General features: G+C 40.4%; 1 protein-coding gene across 1 annotated transcript in view; it reads left to right on the top strand.

Annotated features, from left to right (window-relative positions):
* ODAD2 (outer dynein arm docking complex subunit 2) overlaps nucleotides 1-13,033 on the top strand; it is a 190,411-nt gene that overhangs the window by 49,757 nt on the left and 127,621 nt on the right. Inside the window, exons 10-15 of the mRNA XM_077946071.1 lie at nucleotides 185-331; nucleotides 720-929; nucleotides 5,311-5,553; nucleotides 6,034-6,144; nucleotides 9,157-9,311; nucleotides 10,744-10,986. Coding sequence (XP_077802197.1) covers nucleotides 185-331; nucleotides 720-929; nucleotides 5,311-5,553; nucleotides 6,034-6,144; nucleotides 9,157-9,311; nucleotides 10,744-10,986 — 1,109 coding nt within the window. The remainder of the gene's footprint in view (nucleotides 1-184; nucleotides 332-719; nucleotides 930-5,310; nucleotides 5,554-6,033; nucleotides 6,145-9,156; nucleotides 9,312-10,743; nucleotides 10,987-13,033) is intronic.

The raw sequence follows: 13,033 nt of genomic DNA, 5'->3' as shown, positions 1-13,033 counted from the left end.
TAATTGGAACAATGTTTTATGATGCTCTGTACAGCTTTTCCAAGCTTCAGCTCTACCCGATTCATTTAACAAATTCTAGCCCACTCAGAGACACGTTTTCTAGTTCATGGATTCGTAACTACTTAGTGCATTTCTATGGGAACGTGGTGTTACTTAACCTTTCTCTGGCATTGCATCTTTATAGGGAGGAAATCAGACAGCTACAGTGATTGCGTTGTGTTCAATGAGGGATTTCAACTTAGCTCAAGAAACCTGCCAGTTGGCCATCAGAGATGTTGGAGGCCTGGAAGTGCTGATAAATTTGCTTGAAACCGACGAAGTCAAATGTAAGGTGAGTGGCTCTGTCACCTTGGATACAGAGTCTTCTTTCCACCTTCCTGCAGCTCTCTTCTTAGCTCTAGGTTTCTGCCATTCCTCGCTGCGTAGTTCTTGTCTTTATTTGCTGTTATTGCTGATGACCTGCTAATTCTGTTCACTGCACTTTCTCTTTTCTCTGCTTTTCTTCTTTCTTTTGCTCTTCTCCATTCCTCTCTCATGCTTCCTGAATGAGGATTGTTTACTTAAATGAAAGATAATATGCCGGATGTGTGTAACCTCTGGGAATGGAAACTATTTCTTAAAAAACTTAACTGGGGAAGGATTTTAGGTAGACTCGGAATTTTTAAAAACATAGCACGGGTTACATATTCACCACTCATCATTTTTTTTTTCTCATGCAGATTGGTTCATTAAAAATACTGAAGGAAATCAGTGATAATCCTCAAATCAGACGTAATATTGTTGACCTTGGGGGCTTACCAATTATGGTGAATATACTTGATTCTCCACACAAGAGTCTGAAATGTTTGGCAGCCGAAACTATTGCGAATGTTGCCAAGTTTAAAAGAGCACGGCGGGTGGTGAGGCAGCACGGGGGTATCACCAAACTGGTGAGTAGCCCTGACGTCATCATCATCACTGAGTGCCAGCCGCCACCGCACACAGCTCCTTGCTGTCCTTTCTGGCCACGCTGAACATGCCATAGCCACAAGAGTGTGTTCTGGGAGCCTTCTGTCTGTATCACTTGTCCTTAAGAATTATTTTTGCATATTTATATTAGTGAGTGTCCAAAACAAAAACATCTTCAAACTCATTTTTCAAATAAATAGGAAAGTTTTAAAGCAGATGTAACTCTTTGGTACAAGTCACCACCTATGGTACATTGGTAGGAATGCATCCATGTATAGATGTAGGGGAGCTAAGAGATAGTGAGACCTGCTGCTCGGTGGAAAGCTGAAAACTTTAAAACGTCAAAAACTTTACAACTTAAAAGCTGTTGATAACTATGATGCAATTTTTTTTTTTCTTGACAGTCTCACTTCTGTGGCTCAGGCTGGAGAGCAGTGGCGCAATCTTGGCTCACTGCAACCTCAGCCTCCCAAGTTCAAGCAATTCTCTTGCCTCAGCCTCCCAAGTAGCTGGAATTACAGCCACCTGCCACCATGCCTGACTAATTTTTGTATTTTTAGTAGAGATAGATCACCTCAAGTGATCCACCTGCCTTGGCTTCTCAAAGTGCTGGGATTACAGGCATGAGCCACCATGCCTGGCCTACGATGCCACTTTTTAAAGATCTACCCACCATTATAGAAAGTAAATCCACTAGAAATAAACACACAAAATTGCTCTCAGGAGAAGGCATGACTGATTTTTCTTCCTATTTTTCTGCATTTGCCAATTTGCCTTTTATGTGTAAGTCTTACTGGTGGCCCATGGCCTCTGATGTGACCTTACTGGCAGAACTGTCTTCCAAGGAGACAGTCAGAGCTGCAGGCTCTTGTTCATCTCATTGTTAGAAGACTGAGAGCTGAAAACAACCTGGGTGTTTAGCAGTATGTGCTCGGTAAAATGGTCTGCAGTGTGTCCATGAGAAACGTCTGTAGAGACAGCTATCACTATTGTGTGTTGAAAGCTTATTTATTTATTATTATTTTGAGATGGATGGAGTCTCACTCTATCGCCCAGGCTGGCATGCAGTGGCACGGTCTTGGCTCACTGCAACCTCCGCCTCTGGGGTTCAAGCAATTTTCCTCTCTCAGCCCCTGAGTAGCTGAGACTACAGGTGCATGCCACCAAGCCCGGCCAATTTTTTTATTTTTAGTAGAGACGAGGTTTCACTATATTGGTCAGGCTGGTCTTGAACTCCTGAGCTCAGGCAATCTGCCTGCCTTGGCCTCCCAAAGTGCTGGGATTACAGGCGTGAGCCATCACACCCAGCCTGAAAGTATATTTAATAGCAAGGAATAAAATGTATAATATTTAATATTGTATAAAATCGTGACAGGATTAAAAACTGTTGTTATCTATGATCCCAATTTTTAAAGATGTACCCACCAGTGTAGAAAAAAAAAACCCACTGGAAATAAACACACAAATTGCTCACAGGAGTTTTCTCTGAATCGATGACTGATTTTTCTGCCTGCTTTTCTACATTTGCCAATTTGTCTTCTTTGTCTAAGTCTTGCTTTTATAATCAGAAAAAATGATTTTCTCAATAGCTGGCATCAAAAGAAAAATACCAGAATCCTGCTTACCACCTTTGCCATCATTAGGAAAGATCTTTAAAAAGTCAACATGTTTTCACCTTCTTAGTAAGGATCAGTAGATCTTGTGTCTCACCCAGAGCTGTTATCTTACTGTATTGTTTCCACTTCCGCACTTTAAGTGACAGGCCTTATTCATCCTAGTGTCTTTCACAGCACTTAGGCCAGTACCTTACCCATATAAAGGGTTAATATATACCCGTTGGGCAAATATGAATTTTAATGTAAATAGGTACACTGAAAAATGTGTTCAGAAATTTTCCAAAAGACATTCTGTGTTTTCACTTGTCATCTGTAAAGCACTATACGTGTATTTGTTTCAAAAATAAGATAGACTTATGGTTGGGTAGATGGATGAATAGATGGTGAAATAGGTAATAAAACGAATGTGGCAGAATGTTAATTAGAGACTCCAGGTGGTGGATGTAGGGAGGTTTGTGTGCAATCATTGTACAGTTCTTTAAGCTTTTCTGTTCGAAAATGTTCATTAAAATGGTACAGAAAATGTAATTATTACTATGATTATCATTATTCTGCTTAAATAATGAAACAATTTGGTAGGTTGATGTGACTGTCTACTGACACTACTCCCATTAAATTATAAGAATGGATAATGTAATATAAAATATGTTTTATGCATCACATTCAGGAGCCTAGTACAGTAAGTCTTCATTCAATATCAACAGGTTCTCAAAAATTGTGACTTTAAGCAAAACAAGATGTAACAAAACCAGTTTTCCTAATAGATTAACTGATATAAACAAGAAATAAGGTCCTATGTCATTTTTCTGGTCACAAAAATATCACCAGACTTCTAAATGAAGACCCCAAAACTTCCAACATTAAAAATTGAAGGCTGGGCGCGGTGGCTCACGCCTGTAATCCCAGCATTTTGGGAAGCTGAGGTGGGTGGATCACGAGGTCAGGAGATCGAGACCATCCTGGCTAACACAGTGAAACCCTGTCTCTACTAAAAATACAAAAAATTAGCTGGGCATTGTGGCGGGCGCCTGTAGTCCCAGCTACTTGGGAGGCTGAGGCAGGAGAATGGTGTGAACCCAGGAGGTGGAGCTTGCAGTGAGCTGAGATCATGCCACTGCACTCCAGCCTGGGTGACAAAGCAAGACTCCATCTCCAAAAACAAAACAAAACAAAACAAAACAAAAAAAACATTGAAATGACTATGATCTATACATACATTTCAGAAAGATTCATCAAAACAAGTAAGACAATTATTTAACCACTTTTTGGTGAATCAGCCAGTCGTGCTGGTCATAGTGGCAGTGGGTTAAATCAAGGAATAAATTTTTGCAAGGCAAAGATTGTGAGGAGCACCTCCTAACCACCACGCAGTTCCAAAACAGTCACAAATGGTACAGGCTTTCTGAGCATTTCCGTACTGTATCATTTATTGTTGTGCATCTGTGTTCAATCCCACGGTCTTAGAGTTTTTCCCACGTTGCTATCCCATCTGCAGTCAGTACCTGGAAGCCTCCGTACCCCTACCCCCATCTTTCCTGGGGCCATAACTAATTAGACCAGGAGTTTCCACCTGACTCAAGCCAGTCCCACTGGATCTCTCTCCCAGGAACTTGGAATTGGGATTGAGAGACTCTACCTAGCCTGGGCTATTATTCCCCTATAAATTTGAGATTGATGGTTATGGGCAGTATCTGTGGAATTTGACCTTCAGGGAGAGAATAATGGAGTAGACATGCATAGATGATTGCTCCCAAGCCCCAGATAGAGACAGTGAGCCTACAAGGATGGCTGACAGCCAATCACAGCTCTAGGGAGGTCTGGCTTCCCTTCTTCCGTGGGGCAACCTGACATACTGCTTAATCTTTGTAGTAAATTGCTTTTCCCTTAAGCTCTTCAGTGACTTTAGTTATTGTAAAGAAAAAAACTGGATGCTAGCAGTTGTGCTGTTTGGTTTGGTTGGTTTCAGTAGCATATGAGGTAGGCTATGTCCTCCAAAGAGATCTCATGTGTTTTTTTGTTGTTGTTGTTTGTTTGTTTGTTTGTTTGTTTTTGGAGGCAGGACCTTGCTTTGTTGCCCAGGCTGGAGTGCAGTGTTGATATCATAACTCATTGCAGACTTGAACTCCTGGACCCAAACAGCCCTCCCACCTCAGCCTTCTGAGTAGCTGGGACTACAGGCGTGCACCACCACATCCAGTGTTTTTTTTTTGTTTTGTTTTGTTTTGTTTTGTAGAAACTGGATCTTGCTATGTTGTTCAGGCTGGTCTCTAATTCCTGGCCTCAAGTGATCCTCCCACCTCGGCCTCCTAAAGTGTTGGGATTACAGGCATCAGCCACTGTTCCTGGTCAGGTCTTGTGGCTTTAAAGAGTGTATAGTCCATTCATTTCTCCTTAGAAAGTGCTGATGGTTTTAGGGAAGCTGGTTTTCTGAGATGTTTGGGCTGAGGATGTGGTTTACAAATATGATTAATGTAAATATTAGAGCCATGTTAAGAAAATACTATCTTGGTGGGCTTACATTTCTTGTGGGAAGGAAATGTATAAGCTCCCAAATCTGGAGGAAGGTTTTTTGTAAGGTTTTGTTTGTTTGCTTTCCCTGGCTGCTATGGAGTATGAAAATTGATTTTTTAAAGCATTCTTGTTTTTGATGGAGGTGAGTTTGGTAAACAACCCTGTAGCTACTGAAGAATGACTTAAATGTTCTTTTTAAGATTTCCATGAACATTGGATTTATCTATTATTGTAGGTTGCTCTACTGGACTGTGCACATGATTCCACAAAACCTGCCCAATCGAGTCTGTATGAGGCCAGAGACGTGGAAGTGGCTCGCTGTGGGGCGCTGGCCCTGTGGAGCTGCAGTAAGAGTCATACGAATAAAGAAGCCATCCGCAAAGCTGGGGGCATTCCTCTGTTGGCTCGGCTGCTGAAGACTTCTCATGAAAACATGCTAATTCCGGTGGTGGGGACATTGCAAGAGTGTGCATCAGAGGTACTCATGCCAGTTCTGCTTCCCTTGCCTTCTCAACTTCACTTTCTTTAGTCCAAAAGTTGTTTTTAAGGTTATCTTGATGGCTCAAGGACTTTTTTTTTTAAGAAGTCAGCATTCTATGAGAAAGAGAAGATCCAACTGATAGGACATTAATTAAATCAGTATCTGTGATATATATATACACACACACACATATATATGTATTTATATATCTCACATATATACTGACATTTATATATATATCACACATATATATGCTGACATGTATATCTACACACTATATATATATACACACACACACATATATTAATTCAGTTAATTTATTGATGTAGGGATATGTCAAGCTTATTGATGTAGGGATATGTCAAGACTTTGGTGATTATTTCCTAAGAAAGTTTGTTCAGCATGTTTATTACTAAATGTAAACAGATACTTATATTCATGCCTTAGACACATAAATACGTAGGTTTTTATTCCTAGGAAAACTACCGGGCTGCAATCAAAGCAGAAAGGATCATTGAAAACCTTGTCAAGAACCTAAATAGTGAGAACGAGGAGCTGCAGGAGCACTGCGCCATGGCCATTTACCAGGTGCGATGAACTCTTCCAGCGGTTGTTGGCGTTCTTTCTCACATAGTTTAAGGTAGTTTTCTAACCATGTGGTTTCCTTCTGTGAGAATGGGACTCAGGAATCTGCACTTTATTTAGTTATTTTTTCTTTAAGTTTTAATTTTATTTTTTTAGAGATAGGGTCTTGCTCTGTTGCCCAGGCTGGAGGGCAATGGCACAATTATAGCTCACTGTCACTTCAGTCTCCTGGCTGAAGTGATCCTCCCATCTCTGCCTCCCAAGTAGCGGACACTAGAGCATTTACCACCATGTCTCGCTAATGTTCTTTATTTTTATTTTTTCTGAGACAGTGATCTCTCTATGTTGCCCAGGCTGCTCTCAAACCCCTGGCTTCAAGTGATTCTCCCTCCTCAGCCTCCCAAAGTGCTGGGATTACAGGCATGAGCCACCGTGCCCAGGCTGCATTTTTAACAAGTACCCCATTGGATTTTCAAACACAGTTAGGTCTAAGAACCATTGTCCTGTGGTAATGACAGACAACTTGTATAAGTCAGAGAAACCTGCTTTGACATCTGTGACTATTTGTTTCTAGAAGACACATATGCGTCTTTGTCTCCTAAAATAATGTACTTAGTGGAAAATAGATAAATAAGTACATGGTGCTTCTATATTGCTTTTAATATGTCCTGTTTAAATAATCTTGGGGCATTTATCTCCTACCAAGACTAGCTAGAGGAATGGGTATGTGTGCGTGTGTGTTCCTGTTTTATCTTTTTACTGGTTTACTTATTGTAATGTACACTAACTTTTTGTGTATGGTACATTTCATAGTATACCAGAAAACAGATTAGAATGGTAAAGGGAGAAAAATGGCCTTGACAAAGTTGTGGATGGCTGGTTACTGTGCATGTCTGCTTCTACCTAATCACAGTAGATTTGCTAGAGGAATGCAATTAAGATGTGCATAATCAGAGAGTATGCCAAAAAGATACAAGGAGCCGGATGCGGCCCTGTAATCCCTGTAATCCCTGTAATCCCTCAGCACTTTGGAGGCTGAGATGGGCGGATCACTTGAGGTCAGGGGTTCAAGACCAGCCTGGCCAACATGGTGAAACCCTGTCTCTACTAAAAATACAAAAATTAGCTGGGTATGGTTGTGTGTGCCTGTAATCCCAGTTACTCAGGAAGCTGAGGCAGGAGAATCACTTGAACCCGGGAGGTGGAGGTTGCAGTGAGCCGAGATCGCGCCACTGGACTCCAGCCTGAGATGAGACTCTGTCTCAAAAAAAAAAAAAAAAAAAAAAAAAAAAGATACAGGGATTCATTTCAGTAGAGGATTGTATTAGGTTGTGAGGGTGGGATGCCATAACAAAGTACCACAGACTGGGTGGCTTGAACAGCCAAAATTTATTTCCTCGCAGCCCTGGAGGCTAGAAGTCTCAGACCAAAGTTAGTTTCTTCTGAGGCCTCTCTCCTCAGCTTGTAGATGGCTGCCTTTTCCCTGTGTCCTCCTACTGTCTTTCCTTAGCGTATGCCAGTGTCATCGTCTCCCCTCGGACAGCAGTCCTATTGGAGCAGGGCCTACCCAAGTAATTTTGAAGAGGTCCTTTAGCCTTAACGACCTCTTTAAAAACTCTGTCTCCAAGTACAGTCACATTCTGAGGTATTGGGAATTAAGACTTCAATATATGGGCCAGGCGTGGTGGCTCAAGCCTGTAGTCCCAGCATTTTGAGAGGCCGAGGTGTGCAGATTACCTGAGGTCAGGAGTTCGAGACCAGCCTGGCCAACATGGCGAAATCCCATCTCTACTAAAAATACAAAACCCGTTGGCCGGGTATGGTGGTGTCATCCCAGCTACTCTGGAGGTGGAGGCACGAGAATTGCTTGAACCCAGGAGGTAGGGGTTGCAGTTAGCTGAGATTGTGCCATTGTACTCCAGCCTGGGCAACAGAGAGCACCTTGATCTGAAAACCAAAAAACAAAAAACCTCTATATGTGACTTTTGAGGGGACACAATTTGGCCCATAACAATCATATATGGCCCTGACTTGTATATATTTGTATATATGCCTCGTCGGAGTAACTATTGAGTTGATTAGAAATAGGGATTAATTTTTAGGAGGTGCCTCTAATCCAGAAATGAAAATCACATGTAGAGGATAAACATGGCAGGTGCCTGTATGGTGCATTGTGATGAGGATTTCTTCTAGTGGCCTCCATGGGTGACACATGACACATTGGCATCTCATGGCATCAAAAAACAACTGTGCGCTTGGAGTAATAGCCAAGTCTCTGCTAATTGTATCAACTGTTGGCTCTAGAGCCCAGGAAGAATGATCAGTTGAGACCATCTGTGTGGAAAATATTTATTTCAAAGGATGACAAACATGGATAAGCATATTTGAATAAAATGTCGGGTACTATTGATATCACCCACTGCTCTGGGCATAGAAACTTGATTGGAGAAATTCTTTGTCTCTAATCACCTGAACCCAGGAGGTGGAGGTTGCAGTGAGTTGAGATCATGCCACTGCGCTCCAGCTTGGGCAACAGAGCAAGACTCTGTCTCAGAAAAAAAAAAAAAAAAGAAAATATATTTATCTCTAGATTTCAGGGGCCATTGAAGAGCTGACCAAATCCCTTTCACTCATCTGTTTTCTCTACGACATTTTCCCAAGACTCTGAGTTGCATCACTGTAGAAATCCTCCATTCCTTGCCAGTGGAGTTGTAGGTTTTTCACTGACCTTCGCCTCAAGAGATGCCCAGGCCATCTCAAAACTGGCTTGGGAGAATTGCTGAGTACGTAGAAACTGCTGTCCATTCCCAAAGCCATGTAAAGGGAGAGACATACTGTCAGAAAGTTACCAGTAGAGAGACGAATTATATTTTATATTTTACTTGGAGGCATCTTTAGAAAATGATCTCTCTAGAAAGAAGTTTCATACCTACTAGAATGGCAGCCTTTTTAGCAATCATTGAAAGCTTGATATTCCTTGATCACTGACAGCCTCTGATTTGACTTTTTGTGCAGTGTGCTGAAGATAAGGAAACCCGGGACCTCGTTAGGCTGCACGGAGGACTTAAGCCCTTGGCCAGTCTACTCAATAACACTGACAATAAAGAGCGGTTAGCCGCTGTCACGGGGGCAATATGGAAATGTTCCATCAGCAAAGAGAACGTGACCAAGTAAGAGAAGGCACTTAATATTCTGAAATGAAGATATGGCTTCTGAAACACCTTCTTGTCATTTAATGCCGTTCTAGTAAGGAATTGATTCTAATGTTAGTCGTAGATGTATATTCTGGATGAAGTTAGCTGAATGAAGGGATTCTTGGAACAGAAAAGAAAAGAATAGAAATTGCCCACCACCTGGCAATGACTTTTTCTGTGCCTCAGTGGCACTAAGAGGCTTGCTGACATGATCTCTCTATTTTGCATATGGGCAGCCATTTGAATTAGAAATATCTTTGATATTTTCTGTGGGAATCTATCAAGGTGAGTGGGTGGATTTCCCGTGGAATCTTTAGAGATGGAAGTGATTTTATTCTTTTTCCTTTTCTAAAGATAAACAAGATGAATCAGCTAAATGTCAACTAATCAGTTACTCTTTAAAGAGTGGTCATTTTCAAACATGATTTCATCAGATTTGATTTTAAAGTATAAACTTTATGACCATTTGATTTATTTTAATTTTCTAATTCTACCTCTTCCTATTTTTGACAGTTTACATTCTCAGTAATGGGTATTCTGAGACAGCTTCTCCTTGACTCCATCTGATTATTTCCTTTAACAAGAAATTCACATCCTGACCATTTAACACAAAATAAGTTGACTTAATAAATAAGGCCTAGTGAAGACATGGCTAGTTTAAAAGTAACCTTGGCTAATGGAACTTTTATCTTAATTAAAAACTGCATCATGGTACTTAAATACTGCTGAAATTTATTAGAAAGGGAAAATGTTCTGTATAGAAACTAGTAATTTTCAAATATTTACCTTTATGTAGCATGCTTGCTTTTGATGTGTGTTTGTGTGTGTGTGTGTATTTGTATATATATGCACACATACACATATACATATATATCAGAGTGAAATTTTATGACAAGAGAGATGCTGAAATGTATTAGTGGTTAATATTGAAGATACTTGAGAGTGACATTTTTTTTATCCAAGTAGCACAAGCTACTACTCATTTCAAGAGACCTATTAAATCCAAATAGGTACAATAGAGCCATGTTTGATGCATTTGAAAACAAAAAATATATAATATATAATTTATTTTTATAAAACATTTAGAAGACTTCATTCAGGTAAAGTAGTCTCTGGAAGACAGGGGGAAGAAAACCCTAGTAGAGTGGAATCTTAGACCCTCAGGTTAGAAGAAGCTGTGGTTTTCTTAGAGGCTGTACTGCATGGTGATTAAGGGTGCAGGTCTGGAGCAGATGGCTGGGTGTAGGTGTCAGCTCTACTATTTACCAAGCTTCAGATTAGCCATCCAGTAATGGGGATTAAATAATATTTGCATCACTGAGTTGTTGTAAGGATTGAATGAACATTTAGTAATTTTTAGCTAACCTTATACAAAAACCAATTCTCCTCTTTCTTATGATGAACTTAGGTTTCGGGAATACAAAGTCATTGAAACCTTGGTGCGGCTTTCAACAGATCAGCCTGAAGAAGTACTTGTGAATGTGGTTGGGGCCTTGGGAGAATGCTGCCAAGAACATGAAAACCGAGTCATTGTCCGGAAATGTGGTGGCATTCAACCACTTGTGAACCTCCTTGTTGGAATCAACCAAGCTCTTCTTGTGAATGTTACAAAAGCAGTTGGTGCTTGCGCAGTAGAACCTGAAAGTATGGCGTAAGTGGCCCTGGAGATGGTAATATTTTATAAAAGTGTCAGGGAAAACACTTGGGAGGTCACAGAAGTGTCATCACTTAGAATTGATGTACATAAATGATGAAAAAATAGTGTGTCATGTAAATAATCACAGGTTTACCAAATCATGAGTTACAGAGCCAAAATATTACCTTATATGAGATGGAGGGCTAAGTTGGGCATATTGGGAGGATTTACAATACATGGTAATCAATTTCCCATGTGGAAACCTTTATTCAATCAACAAAACTTTTCTCTGTCTCCTAGGGAAGGATTATACATCTGTCTAACTAGGCTCCTGGAGAGTGCCAGGTACATTCTCATAGTAGCTTTCTTGTTTCTCACCTATTCAGCAAATGTATTTTGAGCACCTAGCAAGAACTGTGAACTGATGAGGGGAAGAGACAAGGATTTTAAGTGATGGTATTTTTCCTTATTGTCTAATTAGGAAGAAAAGACAATTTAAGAACAATAGAACAAAAATATATCATATATAGAGAGAGATAGATCCATATATAAAGATATATATTCATATATTAAAAGATATGTATATATTCATATATGTATAAAGACTTATATCTTTATATAATATAAAGATATATATCTTTACTCCAAAAAAGGAGGAACCCAGTTGACTTAAAGCTGTTTTATTAGGGCTCTCCAGATAAACAGAACCAACAGGAAGTGTGGGGAGATAAGGATGTTAGTCATACCCGATAAAGACATACCCGAAACTGGGTAATTATAAAGGAAAGAGGTTTAATTCACTCACAGTTCCTCATGGCTGGGAGGCCTCATAATCATGGCGGAAGGCAAGGAGGAGCAAGTCACATCTTACATGGTGGCAGGGAAGAGAGAGGAGAGCTTGTGCAGGGAAACTCTGCTTTTTAAAGTGGTCAGATCTCATGAGACTTACTCACTATCACAAGAACAGCATGGGAAAGACCTGCCCCCATGATTCAATTAACTCCCACTGGGTCCCTCCCACAACACGTGGGGATTCAGGATGAGATTTGGGTGAGGACACAGCCAAACCATATCAGGGGGCTTCATCTAACCACATTATCTTATAAACAAATCCTAACACCTCCATAACTCCTTTTGAATTTGGTTATTGGAACCTTAGTCTCCAGTGTTTCAGACACTAAGGAATACAAGTTGCATATGTGATTACTTTAAGGGAAGAATACTGGCTGGACTTATAAAACCATTTTCTAATGTATTTATGTTTTTGAAACTTGCTTTGCTATTCATTAGAATCTTATAAACACTTGCCAGAAATGGCTGCATGTATTTCTTTTGATCTTTGGTTCCTCTTTATTTTTTGCCTACCCAAATCTACTTGTCCACCAGCTACCTCTGACGTTCTTTAAACAAATTTCCTCCTCTCTGCTCTCAGTTGGGCTCTGTCATCTTTTACCTGAACTACTGAAATGGGTCCTATTTGGCATCACCTCTAGCCTCCCCCTCCCTTTTCAGTTTGTTCCTGAACAACATTGACATTTACTTTTCTAAACTGCATATCTGATAATGTTTTCTTGGCCCACAAAACCCTGAGTGACTTCAATGCTGAAAACCATTTTAATGCTAAGGTGCTTAACTTGCGATTCAAAGCATTTTGTCTTGTGGCCCCATTTAACTTCTCTGCTTTCATCTTTTATTTGCAAATATCAGTTGTCTGGAGTTACATTCTTATTTGTTTTGTTTAGTTTTTTTTAAGAGACAGGTCTCAGGCATTCACCCAGGCTGAAATGCAGTGATGCGATCATAGCTTGCAGCAACTTCAAACTCATGGGCTCAAGCAATCCTCTCGTCTTAGCTTCCTTAGTAGCTGGGACTACATCACCATGCCCTCTAATTCTTTGAATTTTTTTGTGGAGATGGGGATCTTGCTATGTTGCCCAAGTTAGTCTTGAACCCCTTGCAATTGCTTGAACCCAAGCAATCCTTCTGCCTCAGCCTCCCAAAGTACTGAGATTACAGGTGTGAGCCACCACACCCAGCTCCTTATTTATTCCTTTACATTAAA

Source organism: Macaca mulatta, chromosome 9 (genome assembly GCF_049350105.2).
Source record: "Macaca mulatta isolate MMU2019108-1 chromosome 9, T2T-MMU8v2.0, whole genome shotgun sequence".
Taxonomy (NCBI): Eukaryota; Metazoa; Chordata; class Mammalia; order Primates; family Cercopithecidae; genus Macaca; species Macaca mulatta.
The sequence above is the reverse complement of the archived record's forward strand: the minus strand, read 5'-3'. Positions and strand labels throughout refer to the sequence as shown.